The sequence below is a fragment of the Symphodus melops genome, assembly GCF_947650265.1.
Source record: "Symphodus melops genome assembly, chromosome: 10".
NCBI lineage: Eukaryota > Metazoa > Chordata > Actinopteri > Labriformes > Labridae > Symphodus > Symphodus melops.
The window spans coordinates 16485426-16507169 of NC_136700.1; the positions used below are offsets into that span (position 1 = coordinate 16485426).

General features: G+C 44.5%; 1 protein-coding gene across 1 annotated transcript; it reads right to left on the bottom strand.

Moving 5' to 3' along the window:
• Positions 1-2380: 2380 nt before the first annotated feature.
• Positions 2381-21422, bottom strand: tiparp (TCDD-inducible poly(ADP-ribose) polymerase). Its single transcript, XM_079353920.1, has 7 exons — positions 21052-21422; positions 18989-20042; positions 10584-10773; positions 10013-10200; positions 6747-7040; positions 4980-5237; positions 2381-3777 (listed from the first exon to the last, which is right to left on the bottom strand). The coding sequence occupies exons 2-7, from the start codon at positions 20014-20016 to the stop codon at positions 3588-3590; spliced, it is 2148 nt and encodes a 715-aa protein (XP_079210046.1). The 5' UTR covers positions 20017-20042; positions 21052-21422; the 3' UTR covers positions 2381-3587.
• Between the last annotated feature and the right edge of the window lie 322 nt (positions 21423-21744).

Here is a 21744-nt window from a genome sequence, read left to right on the forward strand (position 1 = left end):
CTTCACTTTTTTCTTTTTTATCTTTCATTTACACGGTCCCTGTTTCTGCGACCTCTTCTCCATCCGTTTACCTTGTCTGTTTCATCTAATTTTTCTTCTTTGTGTATGCAGCCTCTCCCTCCATACTTTCTCGAGCTGTCCTCCTCTGACTCTCATTTTCGAATGCCAGCCAGCAGGTTTTCAAAGTGCTGCTCTGTGTGTGCCAGCAGCAATTCCTGGAGGGCAGTCAGGCAAACAGACCCAGCCAGTGCCCGCTGCATGACTCACAGAGAGACAGCGACGGAAAGCGAGAGAAGGAGGTAGAATCATTAAGATGAGAGGGCGAAAGGATTTTAAGATGTTAAGAGCCGATGAGTGGGGGCAGGTTGGGAAAGGAGATTGAAAAAAAGAAAAAAAGAGGAAGGAAAACGCAAGGCTGTAGGAGAGATTAACAGAGAGAAGATGGGAGAGAGAGACTAGGAAAGAGAGAGAGAGAGAGAGAGAGAGAGGGAGGGAGGGAGAGAGAGAGAGATGGGGGCAAATAGAGGGCAACCTGCGCGATCTAGCATGCACACGAGAAGAGCAGACAGGCACGCAGCTCAGAGAGGAGGCACGAAGAGAGCAAAATAACTCCTCCTCCCTCTCTATCTCCCCCTCCCTCCCCTTCTCTCTATCTCTTGTTTCCCTCTCCTCTGCCAAAAAGCAAAGCTCAGCACGACATTCTTACACGACACAGTGACCAGAGGCCCAGCAGAGAGACGCTGAGAGATGCAAAGACAGACGGGTGCAACGAAAAAACTTGCAGGTGCATAATCATTTCAACACAAAAAGTGCTTCCACACGAGTTGTCGCTCACTGTGATATTATTTTAACCCTGTCCTTGATTTTGCTGCAGGTCATAGAAAAATGCTTAAAAGTACAAGCAAAGGGTCCATAAGCAATCACTACTGAGATCTTTTTGGTCTTTTTGTTTTATCCGTATCTTATCATTATGCTCTCTACAATGTTTTCTTTAGGTATAAAGGCGCAACAAATACTTTTTAAGTGTCAAGTCTAATTGAATATTTTAACCACGGTTAAGGTCATGACCTGGAACAAGTTCTTCCAGAAGTCTGTGCGGGAGGCAACAACCTCAGACTCCAGGAAGTCATGGCCTGGCAAACAAATTTCCTGCAAATAATCCTGTATAAAACCAAAACATGTTGTTTTAATTACCAACAAACGTGACACCATTTGTGAGCCTGGCAGGTTTTCGTAGGGAGATTTTGTTTCGTGTCAGGCTAGCCTTTTCCCTTGTTCAGGTCATTGGGCTAAGCTGCTTCATATTTAATGTACAAACTCGAGTGTGTCATCAATCTTCCTATCATACTGTCAGCAGGAAATCCAAAATGTACAACCCCATAAACCAAACAAAGAACACAATAAATATGTAGTGAGCAAATTACCTCATGGTCCCGAAGGATAGCAATCATTTTTGAAGACGTGTTTAAATGAGACCAAGCAGGATTGAGAGATAGCACAGTTTGTCACAAGGGCAAAAAGACAAAGAGAGGGTAAAGACAGAACAATGGAGAGGTCTGTTTGAGAGACGAGAAGTGAATGAGGAGGAGTAGCAGGAGAGGTGGGTCTTCGAGTCCTGCTGCTGTGCCCCATATGTGCTGTCTCTGGGTCAGGAGAGAGAACTTCCTGAGCCAGCCTCCCTCTGGACCACATTAGACACGCTGCTCAGATAATTCATTGCTGGGGACGAGCCCGGGGAGGGTAGATTGGGGAGTAGCTTTGTGGATGGTTTTAATACCACTGGACAAAGACGAGAACTAAATATCAGACAAACTCTACCCAACATGACTGACTGTGTCTTATTAGGACCAGTTGTGTAGTCAGCATATGGCCCACAGTTAAACAAACACCTCTCTGTATGTTGTACTGGGCAGACAGTTTTTAAAGCAATTGTTTGACATTTTAGAAAACCCACTTTAAGGCTCTCCTGCAAAGAGTAAAATGAGATTATCAAAGATGCCATCTCTGTAAGGTAAATATATAGTTTGGGCTAGAAGACAGTTAGCCTATGGTTTCATAAAGTCCAGGCAGGAGAAAAGTGTTAAAACTCTACTTCTAAGCATCTTTGAAACTCTGTTTAACACATCATATCTGTTTCGTTTTCTTTGCAGTAACTGAATTGGGGGACTTAATTACAAACATAGCAGAAAGCTTTTTTCATAAAACCCCTGTTTCATGGATATTAAACTCATCTAACCCTTGACTAGAGATATTTGCTGATTATCATAATCATACTGTATTTCAGAAGCATTAATGAGTCTTTAGTGAGGTTATAGGAACCTTGGAGTCTGGGAACAAGGTAAACCATTGTATGAAAGAAGCACAACTCTTAGAGGAAGTCTTTCTTTTAGGTTTCTTTATTCAATCAATGTTACATTAAACTAACATAAATAAAATTTTTATGAACAAAAGGCACACAGTTCAAATATAAACAAAGAACATCTGTACAGTTTGTCTTAATAAAACATGTCTACTGTCTCGGAGAAAGTGGCCCAAGAGAGATGAGTTTCAGGGGGTTTGTTGACAAAACGCTACAGCACCACCGCCACTGCAGCAGCGTAGAATCTCAGTGTGAAACTGTACTCTCTTCAATCCCCCATGAGGAACTAAAGCAGTGGGCACAAAGGCAAAAATAACCAACAGGGTACAGCTCTGGCTTCATGTGAAACCTCTGCCTGGAGGTTTACAGTACGTCGATGTGTTGTTTGTAAAAGTCCCACTGAAACTCATGTCCATGACTGTTTGAAGAGGCCACAAGATTCATGTCCACTAAATCAAAAGACTCACATACGCAGCACATACACTGGAGAAAAAAAAAAAATCTTAAGGGTCGGAGGCTGGGGAAACACAATATGAATTTTGTCTGACTGGGATCAGAATTGCCATGGTTTCTCTATGGAAGCGTTCGATTGGTTGGCTGCTTCCTCAGAATAATACAACCAGTTAGTCATTCACAGTACTAGCAGAACGCTCACTGTCTACTACAGCATTTGTCCTGATGTGGAACTGAGTTCATTTACAGCCATTCGACTAAGTTAAAATGATAAGAGGACTATGTTTGGTTTTTCCTGCATCTGTTCTAGATGAGTAAGGTAGATTAAATCCTCTCTGTTCATATTAGATAACAACGAATGCTAAATGAATCTGGTCAAGTCTGTTGGGGGGGGGCAGCTGTTGTCAGTTGCCATCCACCTTTGAATGTTGGATGAAACAGGTGTCGTCCTTTGTTGGTCTAGTTAAATCCAGTTTAATCCGGTCTGGTCCAGTCTGTTGTTGCTTAATGAAGACCAGCCTGCTTGAATCCAGTTGACTGCAGACTTAAATCATTGTGTATTTGCAAACATGTCTTAGATTGTTTTAACCTGTCATGAGCAGCAGATGGGCGAGGTTTAGTCTTCAAACAGGAAACTAACTTTCAGCTGTTATTGGTCTAATATGTTTCTTTTCATCTTAAGAGGTGAACTCCACCCATCTCACTCGGTAACACATTAAAACAAACTATGAGTAAGTATTGGCAAATACAGACAAGGCCAGGTCTGATCCAGGTCTTAGACTGCAACAGTGCTGGGTACCTCTTCATAGTGAATGATAAAGTAAGGGTAGCTCTGGTCATCGTTGAAGATGACATAGATCTGGGGGTCCACCCAGTTGTCAACACAGGAGTCATAAAGGTCACTGGAGGCGTCACGAGGATTGATTGGTGGAGGTCGCCGCATGGAGGGATTTCCTACAGTAAACCTGTAGAAACACAACAGAGAGGACAGTGTTATTAATGTCATTAATGTCTCTGCCTTTCTCTGTAAGGTCTACAGCAGAATTATTCAGTGCTTTTAGAGCCTCGTCTCAATGTAATGATTACCAGCGTTCTTTTTCTCTCTGTATAATTTGTAAGGGCGTATAAGTATATGTATTGAGGCAGCATCTTGCATGTTTGTTTGTCCTCTGGTAAATATACATCCCAAGTCTAGAAGACCATCCATTAATCTTTTTAGCTCTTTCATAAATAAATCACCTTAGAATGAGACCATTTTCAGCTACAGACAAAGGAAAGGGGTAGAGACTAAATATGGAACAGAAAACGTCTTTATTGGTCTGGAAGCAATATCTCTTTCTGCTGAACACATTGAACCCAGGTTTGGTTTTGGAGAGGGAAGCGGGTGTGTGTTTGGTGTGTTCAACCAAATCAGCTGTTTTACATGTGTGCTTCTAGATTTGACTTGAGCGCGATGATCTGTGAGAGTGAACGATGGTTTTATGGAAAAGAACTTCAGAATATTAAGATCTAAATGAATCGCTGTGTGTCCTGTACATCAGGTTAGCAATGTGCTCAGAGATAGACATGGTATGGTATACGCTGAGGGCAGTACACTTATGAAATAGCACATCTGCTTGTTTAGGGACATTAACTGTACAATTTACAGTTAATATAAAATGTAATCTCTTTAATGTACTGCTAATAATAACTAGATACAATGAGCATGAACATATTTGCCTGAAACTGAAAAATTAAGCTGCCTATTCCTATGGTATAAGGAAAGTGGAATTCATATGACTTTTAAAGGGTCAACATTTGAAGCTCAAATCACTTTAAATTAAAACGCAATTGAAAGCATAGCAACACTGTGAGACAAGAGACTTCGAGTTGCTTTAAGTGATGGCTGGCACTGCCATGAATCAATGTGTGGGAATGTTTAATGGTGATATTCAACTGATAGGATTCAGCATCCAGGAAGATAAATCCTTAACTTACTGCACTTTTATTTTAGACAGCCGAGTCCCCAATGGACACGTTAAAAAAAAAGTAAAGTAAAGTAAAGTATCTAAAACATTTTTACTTAACGTCCATATTGACACCCTTTGTGATGTATGTTGAGTAAAACGAGACACGGATATAAAACACAAAATATCACGTTGTTAGCTCCATTATTCCTCGCACGTACCTGCCAGTGAGGACTTTTGCCAGGAACATGCAGTGGACTCCTTTGGGTGAGCGTTTGGAGAAATTGTGAGAGTAGACAGCCTTGCGGGCAAAGTAGGAGCCTTGGCCGAACATGGTGGCGTGCTTGCCACATACTCGGGGGTCGAAGTTGTGCTTGCAGATGCCCTCCACCACGTCGGCCGAGGTGCCGTGGAAGAGGTGGCGCTCGCTAAGAAGCCGGTCCATCTCTGACATACGCCGTGACATGTACTCTTTCTTCCTGTAGACAAGATTAAGATAGATGGGGGGGGGGGATTTGTTATTAAAATAAACACCTTATAATTCCTTATTTACACAAAACACAAGAGCACATTGATTTAAAAACAATCAGAAACACCTTTCTTCTACATGCCGTACAACTGCCGATCATCTCTCAGGTGAATCCAGCTATGTCACTTAAAAAAATGTGATCACGTCTTGTTTGCCGTAAATCCTGGTAAGAACAATTTGACTAATCCGTTTTCTTGAGCAACAGGCACACACGCACACTCATAGACACACACAGCTTGTTAACTGTGAGCGGATCAATCAGGCATGCAGAGACGAACGGGGCAAGAGAGGCTGTGACCGGAGCATGACCTCCTATGACCCTGCAGCCTGTGATCTGACACGGGCTGACATCGCATGCACGCACGCACATGAACGCACACTTCCATTTACTGCGACGCAATTCTGGCCGCAATCTAAGGACGTGGCTGCGGGAGCTTCCTGAAAAGATCAACATCCAAACGTTCACGGTACACGCGAGCGTAACGTTAAGGTTTGCCTGTGTGTGGGAAGAGGAAATCATCTTGCATTCTGAAGAGGCTTCACTTTCAAAGTCAGTCACACAAACACTCAGTCATTGTGAAACCTTGTGGTACCAGCCTGTGTCAGAGAGTTTAACTGTGACAGCTGATAGGACCTGCCATTCTCTAACCACAGTGGTTAGCCTGCTGAGCTCGTAAAAGGAACATCATCATCACCAAACATCTCTCCTTCCGCTGCCTTCACACACCACTGTGGGCTCATTCTCACGAAGTCCCACACAGCTGCTCCCATTTGGCCTATTTTCTTCGTCTTTTCTTTTTTTTCCTTCTTCCTCCTCACACATTGTTCTGAATCCGCCTTGTGTTTGTTGTTAAGAAATGTCTTTGTTCGGGTTACTGTCTGCGAGCAAAAACGCAGCTGTGTCTAAAGTTTTCTCAAGTTCAACAACTGCAATCTGGACACAAAGCTTCACAGAACACGTCATGCCACAAAAAACCAAGTGTGCAAAAGAGAGACGAGCTCACGAAGAAAAACAGAAACCACACATTGAACACCTATCTTACCTCTATCATATCATAAAGACGCAGTATAACACACGGTGAGGTCTAGACCTGCTCTTTTTGTGAACAGTCTTGACATTTGTCATTGAGATTGATAGATTGAATACATGAAGGCTCATTTCTGTGCCTCTGCACGATCTTAATCTCTTGATTTTGAAAAGACATAACCGCCACAAAAAAATGGTTTCTCTTTAAGAGACTTCAAATATTAACACTTCAAGACACTGTAGCTTGTTATGGTTTCACCTTTCACATCCAATGAAATGTCCACCAGGCCGTGAAAAAAACGAGGACATGCTAACAAAAGATCCTTCCACAGTTAACGTGCTCATCTTGATTTTCAGGTTATATATTAAAAAAAGGATAGTATCTCTAGCAGTGAGGAAGTATTGGGTGAATGTTTACAATCCTTCACTCACCTCTTGTACTTCTCCCACAGGAACGGGTTCTGAACTCGCTGGATTTTGATGATCCTGAACTTGGTCTCTGACACTGTCTTATGGAAAAGGCTGTATACTGTCCTGTAGCTCCGGTCTTCACGCGAGACCGGCACCTGCAGGAAGTCTTGGCTCATCGTCATGGGCAACCATGTCTCTGGAAAAAGGCTGGGCGGGTTGGTGGTCGTCGGCGAGAGAGGATGCGACGTGGAGAGATCCATGGAGGAGGAAGAGGAGGAGCAGGCGAGGGGAGATGAAGAGAGGCCTCCCAAAGTCCTACAGACAAAGAAAGAAAGGACGTTATATTCGGCTGGAAACAAATGTTTCTTTTTTTTTTTTTCTCCAGTTTTCACGTTTACAGCCAAACACATGTACATATAAAGATCTATGAGTAAAACATACATGCATCACCATCATTCAGCTTGAAATGAGGTCACGTAGGGTTAGACACATGCTAACTTTGAATAAAGGTGCTGCAGCTAACACATTCATCCATCAGCATCTCATCATCATCCCAAAAGACCTGAGTGTTTCTTCACTGGTTAGTTTTAAGGTCAACAATCTGTGGTACCAGGTTTGTTTGTTTGCAGCAAGCAAAGCATCACAGCCTGCTACCTATCTCGCTACATCCTCGCTACCATGTGTTTTCTATCAGAGCGGCGTTCCCTACATGAAACAGCGACGCTGTCCGCTGCGATCAAACGACACGCGTGAGCTCCTAAAGTCATACCCAACCAAAATGTCAACAATGACATCACTGCTCTGCAGAGCTGAGGTGCTCGGCGGCAGCAGTCTGTCGTCATCGGCTGAACATTAAAAAAAAAAGCAGGTCAGCGTGAAAATGAAACTCGCAAACCAAACGGCGGGGAGGCAGAGAGAGGCAGCGTGGGGAATGAGAGTGAGAGATAGGGGAGAATAAAATGCCAGTAGCAAAGCTGTCTTGAAAGGGACAGGAGGGGAAAAAAACATTTGTGTCTGGCATTTGAGTCAATAACAGTGGTTTGGCTGTCAAGTTATCACGCTGTAGGTGTAAATGCTGTTCGCCCTATCAGCTATAAGAGAGTGCGCTTGTGTGTGCTGTCAGGAGACTGTGATCACTGCGACTCTCCCGTCAGTGTGACAGGTTTTATTATCTTTTCTGTCTCTCTTTCTTATCAAGTCTCACTGGTCTTGATCTCTCCATTCAATCGATGTCTCTATTCCCTGTGAGCTGGGAAGAGAGAACACAGGCGGCCAGCTGCAGAAAACAAGTGTGAAATGAAAAGGGGACGGATAACGAGAGGGATGATGAGGTTGCACGGAGAAAGAGTGAAAAGGGGAAAAGATTAGGGAGGATAACAAGGGAGGGGAGAGAGAGAGAGAGAGAGAGAGAGAGAGAGAGAGAGAGAGAGAGAGAGAGAGAGAGAGAGAGAGGGTGGAGATGGCTGAAAATAACATCATCAGGAGGGAGAGATGACAGAGGGAGAGGGGGAGGAATGGGGAGGGAGCAAGGGAGGGTGCCAATCAAGCTAATGACCTCAACTAAGCCAAGCACGGCTTGTTTCTAACACACACACACACACACACACACACACACACACACACTTGTTTAAATCAACTCGGGTGACACTGCTTGCATTAATTCCCCTGCACTACATTTCACCCCAAACAAAGTGCAAATGTTCTAATTTAACCTATATTTTAATTTTTTGGGGGGTGGGGATTAAAAGAAATGCATACAAAATTACTGGATTAAAGGCTCCCAGGGACAAATCCCTTGCTCCAAATTCCAGCTCCCCACAGTCACATTTCACACTACTTCACTCACCAGCTCTACTCAGCTATTCACCCAGTCTGGAACCCATTTAACCCAGCTATCTCACTTCCTTCTCACTCTGTCTCTCTTGTCTCTTTCTCGCCTGTTCCTCCTCAGTCTCCTGCTTATTCCTGTAATTTTCTCCCCCACCCCCCTCCCACTCCCATCTCCTGCTCTCCATTTTGTCCCTTCTTGACTTGTCAAGCCTGGTAGGAACAGATCGTGCTAGTGTTCGCTCTGTGCGGGACACTCTGGCAGGACACAGTGACAGCAGCCTGCTCGGCACAGGAAGTGAAAAATTCTGCAAATGGGGTGAGATGACTGCACTTGTTTACAATCTGGTATCACTTGATGAGGGTTACTTCCATTTCATTGCTTTACAGAAAATGGCAGCTAGAAGATGGAGATCACTGAAATCCACAAATAACCTCTAGATGATTCTGGAAAGAGCTTTTCTTGCTCGCATACGAAATATACAAGAACAATTGAAGTCATTCTTCATTATAGCACATAGATCGTTTTCTTATCACATGTGTCTCTTTCTACTCTCTTCTCTGTTTATTTCTCATGTCTTCCATCCCCTCACATCTCATTTGCCTCATCATCTCATTTCCTATTATTTATTTTTGTTTCAGGGCCCCATTCGTTCGACCCAGTCTGATTTGCCAAAACGTTTGAGCGTTAGTACGGGATTCAAGTCAGTGTCAGGCTGCCAGAGTGCAAAGGTACTGAAACGGATTAAAGGGGGATGTGGTGTTCAGAGGCTTCTTATTATTCAGCCCTGACTGGGACATTAGCATTGTGTACCGGCCTCTGTGTGCCTGCTTGTCTCAAAACAGAGACTCAAGATGTTTAGGGAACACAAAGAGCCACAGGGAGAGGGTGTATCACATACTGAGAAGCCAACACTGTGTGTGTGTGTGTGTGTGTGTGTGTGTGTGTGTGTGTGTGTGTGCGTGTGCATGCTTGTTACCGTGCCTGTGTTTTGGAGCACTTTAAAAAAAGGAGTTCTTTGTCCTAATAGTCATTGTGACTTTATTTCCAAACTCAAAATGTTCCCTAACAAGGGCGAGATTAAAGGGCTGAATGATCTGTGTGTACAGTTAGAACCTGGGGGAGATTTGGGAGGGGGGGGGGGGGGGGGGGGGTCAAAGACGCAAGAAGTGACTATCAAACAAGTAAATGACCTCTGCATGGCAACTGAGGACTGACTGTTACCGTCACTGTGCTAAACCAGTACCATCAATTGACCTTATGTTTCAGACTGTTCTTCCTCTTCAAACAGCTAAACATTCAAGCACAAGGTTTTTTGGACCCAAGCGTCCACATTTACAAACCAAAGAAGGATATTCAAGTGATCTTCGCTGTTCAGCTTCTACTCGATACGTTTTTACATACACACACATATATATATATGATGCACGTAAATCAAGTTTAGAATGTCTTTACTTACTGGAGGAGGGGTGTAAGCATGACGGAGGACATGAACATGGGCCGCTTCTTGATCTGACGTCTGAACCCGAAGACGGCGTTCTGCTGGAAGCCCTCCCGGATGTTAAGGATGTACTGGTTCTGGAGTGTTATAAATCGCACCTCCTTAAGACCCCTCGAACTTGCTTCCTCTATGAGCTTTACCACGGGCTGAAGTAACAAAACAAAACAAAAAATGAAAAAAAGAAAAAAGGGGGAGGGGCAAAGAAATGATTGGTTTATGAATTGTTTGTCATTCGATACAGTTGATGATCATGCAGCGGTTGATTGAGGAATGGCTGAATGTTGGTAAAATCATCCTAACACACAAACTCTGAGGTGCACCCACATACAAAAAGAGAACAGTCAATGTTTGGGGAAATGAATGGCAATTGACAGGGGACAGCTGTGACCCAAAGGGGTGAATAGGTGCGCACGTGTGTCTCAATCAATCCCATCACATAGGCTAGACTATCGATTGGTGTTAATGCATCTGACCCCAGGTTCAAAGGGCATGCAAGCTGAAACACGCGCACACACGTTCATTTGCTCACCTCAGAGTATTCCCTCCAGCCAAAGTTGTCTCTGCAGTAGTACTTCCACACTGTGTGACAGCTTGGGGTTGGGTTCGGGTTCGTCGGGGGAATGGGCAGAGGGCTGGCAGGAGAGGTCAGTCGCCGGACGCTGTCAAACTCGAGGTCACACACTCGCATGGCCCCAAAGTCTAAGGAAAACACTCGGCCCCTGAAACACGAGGTAAAAACAAGTTGAAACATACACATTCACATGGTGGGCTGAAACGTGGCTGGGGCACGGCGACCTTGTTGTTGAATGGTAACAGTTTAGATTTTCATCAGCAGCCACTGATTAAGCTTTAGCTAAAGCCGTGTGCCCTGAAGCAAAACAAAACAAATCTGTCGTCGCTCACTCACTGAATGGGCTCACACAGGACGACAGCATCAATTATATGTCACACATTAACTTTAACAAAGAGCCGTTATAAACAATACATGTATGAGCTAAACATATTTATACACAAAGCACAGATGTTACTAGAGTGAGTCACACATTAATCCCGCTTTAGGAACAGCTCTTTAAAAGCTAAAACTTAAAAGCCTTGATGAGGATTTAAACCAGGAAAACACCAGTGACACTTTAAAGGTCTTCCTGCCAGTACATTATGGAGCATGAAGACCAGCCATTTTTCTTTCTAGTTATCAGCTAATATTTCTAATTATCAGTTGGAAAAATTGACACTTCTGCACACCTGTATGCTAAGCTAACTAGCTGAGCTAAGCTTTTAACCTGATAAGTGTTCATGGGTAAAATTTAGCGGCTCTTTCTGAGGGACTTTGCATCTGGTTCACTTTCTTCACAGTTTTTCCAGCCTTTCTATCACTCTGAACTCATGAGCGGCTGGTGCTAACTTCTTGGCTAACTCGACGAGAGGGAAACGCTAGCCTCTGAAGGTTTCAAAAGCTTCCATTCATTGATGCGTCGTTAAAACGATCTGCGGTTTGAGGTCGAAAGCAAGCAAAAAGTTTGAACGTCCAGTAAATGAAGTAAAGTGGAAATGCAAATTATTTTCATGTCAACAATTCACAGCGTAGCATCGCTCTGTCTCGACAAGTTTGTGTCAAAAGCACGTATGTGTGTGTGTGTCTCTACATCAGTGCTCCATGGGGCCTCTGGCAAATCCTTTCTAGGTCAGACATACCACTCACATAAATGTGGGCATCATACACTGGCACGCTACGACATAGACGGCAGACAGACAGAGAGGCAGGCGCACACATGCAGACATACAAGAACACACATGTAGACTTAACACTTCAAACATGCACACAGCCTGACAAGCGTTAATGCACTCATTGATTTCTGCCAGGAAAACTCCTTGGATGTAGCGTCCAAGGTCAGACACTGATGAGTGTGTTTCTGCCTAGAAATGAGTGTGTGTTTGTAAAGGTGGGGTTGTACTCTGAAAACGTGTGTGTCCCAGATTTGATTCCTAAATAAAGCGCTTGTATTACATGCAGGCTTTTTTTTCGTCTTTTCCCCCCCCATCTAAAAAGCCGAAGGCTGAGCAGGAGTGTGTCGACCCGGTGAGTTATTAGATCCACAGCCTGGAGATCATATCATAATGGGAGCATTATATAAAGTATTCCGTTTCATCACGTTAGTGCAGTAACTAGTCACTGAGGTCACGGGGACATTGACTCGACACATGCACCGAGACGTTTCTGCCGGGAAGGAGATATTATTAGAGGGTGCTGAGTCAGTTTTCCAAAAGCATACATGCACACTGATGCAAACTAATTATACACACACTTTGGTATCAGTCCGTGTTTCTGCCTCAGTCATAGTGTAACCATGTCTCAGTAAGAGGAAGCGAAACACAAATTAACAGAGCAGAACTTGCATTACCATGTCGCTGACTTTGGAGCGCGTCATTGTTTATTCAGAGCACCAAAGACGAGGCAGAGAGGTCACAGATGTCCGTCGTCATCTATTTTTCTGACTGGAATTCAGGAAGGCATGCAGGGGTTTATACGTTACATGTAGGCAGATAACTACGTCTGAGTATTGAAGGTAAACAATAAACTGAAAAAAAAACAAGAAGTAGCTAACAACAAAAGGGAACCGTACAAGAAACGGCAGGGATACGGTGAGGATGTGAAAGGCGAGAAACTGTCACCGAGACAAATTAAATGTGATGTCAGTACATCCTATCATCATTCACCTCTGGTCAGCCATTACTGTGCTTGCCCTGTCATCCGCTGCTCTGTTCCCTGTTTCACTCTTCTTTCTGCCTGTCCACACATCTCTGTTCTCTGTACCGTCTGTCTGAAAAAGAAAGTCCAGATGCACCTGTGTGACCCTCTCTCTCTCTCTCTCTCTCTCTCTCTCTCTCACTGCTTCGGCCTGTCGGTACAGAACACTTTCTGCCTGCAACAATGTGTTGTGATGACAAGACCCTCTCAACTCAGTCACACGGTCTTGAGTGCTTTTCACTCACTACCTACCAGCCTCGTTTGTGCAGTTTTAAAATTAAATTCCACCGGTTAAATTAAGTGCACTGACATTCTGTGCTTTGGGCAAAGAGGCCAATCACAAAGTTGGAAAGAGAAATGAGGCATGCTCACTTGGCTGGGAGAAAGAAAACAACAACAAAAAAAAGACCACTCTTTAAATTTCAGGCTACTCCTGGTTTGTTAAGACACACAACAGATTATATGAGGTGGCTCATTTCATTTTTACTGCTCTAGAAAACCAAACCAAAGTGTTTCTATACCTAAGGCTTTAAAAAAAATAATTTAAAGCCTTGCAAGCATGTGAGGCTGAAAAAAAAAAAACACTAAACCTGCTCTGTTGTCGTCCTGGGTAGCTCCCAGGTGTAAACGGTGTGCATCAATGATTCATTTGTAAACAGGGTGTTGTTGGAAAAAAAAATATTGAGAAGGCATGTTCAGCAAAACCTTTCCTTGGATAAATAAAGGTGAAGAAAGCTCACGGCACTGTCAAAATGGCTGTTAAACCCTCTCTCACACACACACCTTCTTTTTTTTTCTCACGGCTGCAACAACATACCAGCATCAGTCATGCCATCTGTAACGTCACAGGCTCGCAAAAAAAAACACGAGCCCTCACGGTGTCCCACACACACACACACACACATTACCGTACAGATTCTTTTGATAGATTGACACATGCACAGTCTTTAACCAGTCACGTCTTGATAAGTCAGTCAGTCAACCAGATCTGCTGATGAAGGCCTCTTACACACACACACACACACACACTCACTCACACAAACACACACCCAAAATCATTGAACACTTGATCTGTTTTTTTTTCTCCGAGAAAAAATACAAAATAAACCAGGTAGACACGCGAAGACACTAAGAACTTTTGCAGGACTCCCTTAAAAAGAGGTTTTAACCCTCAATGGGACTTTCCTGGACAAATAAAGGTTGAATAAAAATAAAATGACGTGTCCACTGCTGTCTCCTGAACGTCCTGAATTGTTCCTGTTCGGAGTGTGTTTCTTTCCTCTTCCACAGTAGAGATGATCATTATGCACACAGTTCAGGATGTCCTCTCTCACCCGGGCTTTTATAATCTTTTCACTTTTGAAGAACACACACGGGTAAGATTTGAGGACAAACTCAAAAAATAACTCAGTAACAGTTGAGAAGAGAAGACGGTACACACGAGCGTGAGACAGGATACAGCGAGACTGCACATGCGGCATACAGACGTTTTCACATCTTTCACAACTGCTCGGCCCCTTGAGGGACAATTGAGGAATGAAACAGAGATGTAAACAGAGAGAGAAGGATGATGGGACAAGAAAACATAGATCCAGTGAGGAAGCTGTTGCACACTTAAAAAAAAAAGGAGGATAAAGTGGAGAAGGTGGGGGGAAAAAAGAGAAGAAGGGATGTAGGCAGACTGAGTAATAAGAGACAGAGTGACCCAGACCTCGCCCCACTGATTCATGGCATGGGCTGTCTGACAAGTTATAGTCACACAAACACACACACACACACACACACACACACAGGATCCAGTCACTCTGATTATCTCGACACCGCCTCGTTTTACACACACACAATCACCACACGCAAACAAGCTACCATAGACACAACTAACATTGATTTTCTTTGATTCGATACACAATGAGGTAGCATGGAATCCCCCGGCTATATAAAGACACACACCCATACACACACGATCACACAAAAACACACACACACACACACACCTTGGTGTCAGGTCGCTCTGCCCTTGGTGCTCTGTGACTCTTTATGTCAGTTAATGACAAGCAAGGCTTTTATCACCTGGTCGACAAAAGAGTCTCTCTCCATTGGTTTCTCTCTTACACACACACACACACACACATGTACAGAGGTGTGTACTTTGTCATGGTTACGCAAAGATAGGTATGATTTTACAGGAAATTGGCCCATTTATGGGAGACTTGTGTGATTGTGCGTTTCCTGTAAGTGTACAGCAGAAGATTATTACAGTATGACTTTAAAAAGCCACGACTGTGACATTCCTACTCACTGCTGAGTTCATGGCGGATTAGCCAGACTTCCATTCCTGCTTATCATATGGATGGGATTAACCTGCACTATGGATCATACGCGCATGGGAACAGCTCAGCACAGAACACACACACTCACTCACGTACATAACATACACACGCCTACATAGGCTGTACAGGAGATAATCATTCTTCCCCTCACACACACACACACACACACACACAAGTGGCAGAAGGGCAAAACAGGCCTGTGTTGCCATACCGACAGTAGGGCTTGTTAAGTCACCTGCCGCTCTTTAGATCATTAACAATGTTATCATTTGGCTGTGGTAACCACGGTGATACCTTGGCCCTGTGTTTGTGAGTGTGCGAGTACTTTGGGACATGAAAAGACAGCCTGGACGGTGTGTCTAAACAAAGGTTTCAAAGGGCTTTCTCACACACACACACACACACACACACACACACACACACACACACACACACACACACACACACACACACACACACTCACACACACACCCAGTGCAACAAAACCCTTCGAGTAAATGACTGAACTGAGTGCTGAAGCACGAGAACAGTGTGAACCAAGTTTACTGACTTTCCTGTTTGTCCCTCCTCACATGACAGCCTGCTTCGTTCTTTTTAGATGCAGAGTGAATACTAAATGTACCCAGCGTCAACATATCAGAGAAACAAACATCCGCCAGTGGCACGACAACAATCACCTGTTTCAGTTTTAGCCTGAAGTGAAAATTAACAACTTGAGGAGAAGAGAAAAAAAAAAAAGTGCCCAAACAAAAGGCCAGGAATTCGTTATTGTTTGCTAACTGCAGGTGAAGGACTTCACACAACACTGCTGTGTTATTTGTCTGAGAAGTCGTGTGTTCCAGGAATGAAAAGCGATGACGTCATGTTACATATTTCATGTTACGTGTTCTCTCAACTGTTCCCTGTGCAAAGACAGGAATTTGTTTTTTAAGGTCACGGTAAATACAGGCTCAAGTACACATCTTGAAAGTGAAAAGGAAAAAAAAAAAGTTTCGAAAGGCTTCTGAAAACATAGCAAGAGAAAATAATCAAAAGACAATGTTGATTTTGGAATAGAAAGAGGAAATATTACAATGTCTGAGATGATATAATTACGTTAAAGTATGCATCTGAGCATGTGTCTGACGTCTTTAGAAGCCTGCGTTCTAAATCGAGCATCAACAAATACAATTATTGTCTGTTTAACCTGCAGTGCACTTTGAAGCACCTCACAGTGCTCAACATAAAACGTATGGTCTTGAATTCACATGACGACAACAACAACAACAATAACAGCAGCAGCATATGAGATGTACTGGTGCAGTGTTCTGACGTTTCCAGTTTCTACTGGAGTTTCAGGCGAGTGAGCCAGATGGTCCTGTCTGACTGTATGAAGAGTGCAACACGCTCCGAAAGGCCTCTGAAGAATTTGGGTTGACACCACCAGGTGCATATCCTGTTTGTGCAGCAAGATGCACTTTGAATAGAGTTTCAGTTGAAAACATGAGTCAACAAGTCAAACACATGGACACATACAGATCTTTGACTACACACGCAAACCTCTGTGCGACTGAGTGTGTGTGTGTGTGTAGTGTCCGCACGGACATGAAGGCAAACACGCATGGCTGCTCAAAGTTGATATGGACCTGGTGTAAAAGAAATAGTGTGTCACACCATGTTTACACGGAATACACTTTGACCCCACAACCGGGCAATAAAAAGTCACTAACATAGTTTTCAGATTTGCTGATTACATAACACATACTGAGATCAGAGCAGGCACAAAGATTCAAATGACACTTTTCTATTATTTCTTATTTCTATTCAACATCTTAAGTGGCCTTATGGGCATGTCTGACCAATGACAACCTGCATGTTTAATGATTTAAAGGTAACTATCTTACTGGCCAAAATGATCTGCTTCCTGCTGTTAGGATTGTTAAAAGAGTTAAAACAATAAGATGACGATTCACGGAAATGTTACAACAGCACTTTCCCAACTCGAGTCACCGTACGTGATCTTTGTATTTTAAAGGACCAGTCAAAAAAAAAAAGGAATAGTAAGATGTCACACTGGGCTTAAATGCTCTTCATGCTAATCAATCTTCCACAAAGACGGTGTGGTTGACTGGTAACTGACGAAGGGAAAAAGAATTGCGTGGTAAACTGATAATTCGTCAAACTCTCTTTGGACTGTTGGACAATCAAAACGTCGGATAGTGCTGGAAAGACTGTCTTTGTGAAAACGTCACGGATCAAATGATTCTAAAAAACATGTGGTAGATTGGTCATACAAAGAAAACAAAAGTATCTGGCACCAGAAACACGGACCAGTCTGCTGACAATATCTCGCTTCTTGAAGTCATATCATGGTTTGAGAAATGAGTCGGAGGTCAGGTCTGTTTGGACAGACGTCAAAAGAGTCAATCTAGACACGCACGTTGTGTGCGAGTGCTGGTGTGCGACAGTACGGTTGCGCAGGAAGCGGTGCATGCTCCTTTATGTCACCCCACTGGGGCTTTGCCAAGTGCTCGCATGTGTTCGTATCTATGTGGGTGTGTGAGAGAGTGAAAGAGAGGTTTATCTCTGTCTGCTAAAAGACGTGCGTGTGAGCACTGCAAGCCACTGAGCTCCTCTGTACAGCCGCTTCGTGTGAGCGCCTGCGTGCCAAGCTCTGTGGGTGTGTATGTGCGTGTGTGTGTGTGTGTGTGTGTACACACACAGTGGTGTGCATGTCAATGACTGAGGGAGGGAGAGAAGCTGCCAAGTGCGTCTGTGTCAGTGACCGCATAAGGCAACCGAGGGGTCATGGAAGTTCACAGCTTGCCGTGAGTGCTGTAAAGTCTGGTGTGGACACAGCGACAGCTAATCACAGGGCGAGTTTGGAAACAGGAAGATACAGAATATAGATCGCTAATATCAGAGCTGAGAGACGTGTTGTTTCTGAACGAGGACAAAACAGCCGATTTTAAACACCTCTACTATAGGACAGGTGAAGACGATACAGAAATAAGTAAACTAGTACACTTATGCACAATCCCATACACATTAATGAGCCATGTTACTGTGTCGTAAAGAAAGAAAAAGATAGCTCGCACACTGCAAGGTTCCAATATTCCAGTTAATCTCATTCACCAGGTCTGCTCAAATCCTCTCCCTGGTGAATTTAATTATCTGCAATATTGGAGCCCAGCAGGTGCGCAGGCCGTCTCTTTTGTTTCGCTTGCACTTGCACTCTTGCCAGACTCTGGAGCTGCCCTCTCCTTTAGTCTGGATGTGCCTGTTTCTCTGTCGTAACCCACTTTTACTCTATTGACATCTTTCAAAGAAGAAAAAAAAAAAAAAGTCCCCCCGTGGTACACTCCGTCCGGCACACATGCACAGAACAGCTGCAGAGTCGAAGCTTTCAGTTTGTCAACATCAGTGAAACCAAAGAGGAAGCTCTGCAGTCTAAAGTTTCCAACACAGCAAACAAGAAGTGCTCATCATTCATGGTCAGCTTACAAATCATCGTTGCACATGTCACAAGTGTGAACCATGTGTTAATTTTCAGGAACTTGTGACATGGTAACAATGCATCTATCCATTTACCATAAAAGATAGCCTTCAGTTCTGACTGCACATCATGTGTCAGAATTGCCTTTAAGCATTTAAAACGATGTTAGCACACAAGTGCATGTTTTATAATCTCACTTCCTGTTTTGAATTGATTGAACAGAAACAAGACACTGTCCACTAAAGGAACACATCCGCAACATAAACGTTACTGCTCTGCTCTAATCGTAGCATCCTAAGCGTGCTTGTGTCTGACCTAAAGGCTGTGCAGTCTACGCAGAAGAGGACAGCGCGTCGCAGTGCGCACGACAGAGGGATACTTACTGAAACTTGAGCCTGACTTGTTCATTATCCGGGTTGCAGTACAGTCTCTCCAGCTGTTCCTGGGAGTCATCCGCTATGCTCTGCCACGTTTGACTGCTGCTCCTGCGGATCTGCCAGTGGTAGGGCAGGACAGTGTGGTGGTGGGCACAATCATTGCCGTAAACACACAGTCCTTGGAGGAAATCCACACAAATGTCCACTGAGTCCGACTGGTGTGTGTGATACTGGAGCTGGGTCAGCAGCTCAAAAACAAGGTCCAGGGAGGCTTCTTCACTTTTATCCTGAAATAGTACTCCTTTGTCGGGGTGCAGCAGGAGGGGATGTGGGTCCTGGAGGCCGCTGCAGTCTTTTACTGGAAGGTTTTTAACAGAAGAGGTTAAGAGGTCATTGCTTTTGATGTCCCCCTCCTGGTGAGGAGCCTGGGGTGTAGCTGTGGAAGGTAAATCCCTGACTGGGGGCGTTATTGTCACTGTGCTCCCAGCCTTCCTGAGACCAGGTTTCTGCTGAAAGCAGAGGCTGTTTGGGGTTGGATCTGTGATCTTGGGTCGCTCCCCTCGTCGCTCAGTCTCCTCCAGCTCCGCAGTAGTATCAGCTATTTCCACATCACCGTCCCGGGTCATCAACCCCTGGACTCCAGTCCCAGCTGTGGCGTCGTCAGCAGCTCCAGAGTCTTTGAGACAAACCTGGCCTATACAGTTCTGTTTCACAACAGCCGCCGCGCACAGGGTGCTGGGAGTCCGGCCCGGCTGGTTCCGGGGAACAAACACCCCATCCCCGGTGACCAACGTGTCTGTGCTGAGCAATGTGGTCAGTATAGGATCCTCGAGCGCACGGTGGAGACATTTTGGGTCCAATTTTCTCTGCTTCTTTTTAAAATATGGTTTCACCAGAGGTATCTTGTCAGGTAGCCCCGTTATCTGTTGCTCCCTGAAATCTTCGCCTTCGTCCATATTTAAACTCACATCGAGGGGGATCCCAGTCGGCACCCTGTCCGCGCTTTTCTGCAGAATGTGCAGAGTTTTATCCATGATCCCCCTTTTAAATAGCAGGAGTCCTGAGAAGAGAAAGAGAAAGAGAAAAAAAAAGGGTTGTCATCAAATGTAGCACCTATGATTCCATAATCTTAGTTTCCATTCATCCCGACAGTAAAGCGGTGACTAATAGGCTGCTGGGACGAGCCACTGTGAAAACTCATCTTTCCTTTCCTGGAAAGTAAAACCATGGTTCTCTATGCTGAAACCAAACCTGTTTAACCCCTCTGACAACCAGCCTACTGCAGACTGATGCCACATTGACCATTTAGAAGGAACAACAATGCAACAGCCAACACTATGGTGATCTTAACCATCATGAGACACCGACAGATTTCACAAGAAGCCTGTTATAACAGCTCTGGTGTGGAGGGAAGAGACGGAGAAGAGATTCACGCACTTTTGCAGCCAGTAGGCTGATCGAAGCAGAGCAAATATTGCCTAATCCTGTAGTGGTGAACATGAGCTCAGAGTCACCAGTTTCAGATTAATCCAAGGAATAATGAGGAGAAATAAGCGGCCGTGATCTGTTTTAACTTTACTAACTATCACTGACGTCACGCCTGCAATTACAGCTTCGTCTCCAACGGGAGCGATACAATCAGCTCTGTAACAAAACCTCTCTCCCTCTGGGGACTATATATTTTGATCACGGGAGTCCGATACGCGGCCCCTGCCGTCTACGTGCTGCTCACACATCGCTGCCCGAGCAAGTTTGCACGTAGGCTAAAGCCGACACACACACACACACACATAGACGCTCACAGACACACAACAGGCACTGCGGCGGAGCAGCGACAAAAGAGAAACGGGGCACCCCGGAGCTTCATTTCAACACGCTGCTTCTCTACGACACGAGCGGGGCTGTGCGATACTGAGAATGAGACCTACAACAAACCCTGAAACACTGCAGTAGAAGAGCAGACAGGGAGCTTTGTGAAAGAGCAGCTTTACCAGAGCCAAGAAACGACGGACACTCTTGCTATATTTCTCGGACACAGCTACGACAAAAAAAAAAAAAAAAAATCCTACCTGCTCGATAAAGTCGGCCCCTCACCCCCCGGTCTCGACAGTCTTTGGTGTTTAAAATCCAGTGCGTACATCGGCGGAGCTCCGTGTCCAGTCTGAGGAGAATAGCGTATCCGTGTCTGATCTAGACCCTGGTCCGGTTGGGTTTCACGTGTCCTTCTGCTGCTCCGGTCGCTTTCATGCTCTGTCTCTATTTCATTCTGTATGCCTGCCCCTCTCTTTGTGCCCTGCTGCGGGGTTGAAAAGCTCAGGGAAGAAGCAGCCGACAAAGAGCCGAGCACAGCTGTGGTGGGAGACGCTCTGCCTGGCTCCCTGCTTCGCACAGACAGGCCCCGCCCCGTAAGATACTCAGGGGCGGGGCTTAGTTTCAAAGAGAGCTGGAGGAAGGGGGAGAGAGAGAGGGAGACGTCTGCCGCAGGTCTGATGGAAAAAGCTGCATTTCTTTGTGGGGACAGGGACAGTTTTGGAAATAAAGAGCCAAGTCTTCGTAGAAGACAAAGTTCGTAAGACATGAGGTGTTATCACATAATTAAACTATAACTAATTAGAAAGAAAATTACTGTTGTAGATTGAGTTTTAAAATCCCTTGACACCAAAGGACGGAGCCCCCAGGATCACTGCAGTACCCCTCTTGGTCTGACACATAATGTGCAGTCATTTAATTGAGGTCTTTAAAAAAAAACTATAGGGAAAATA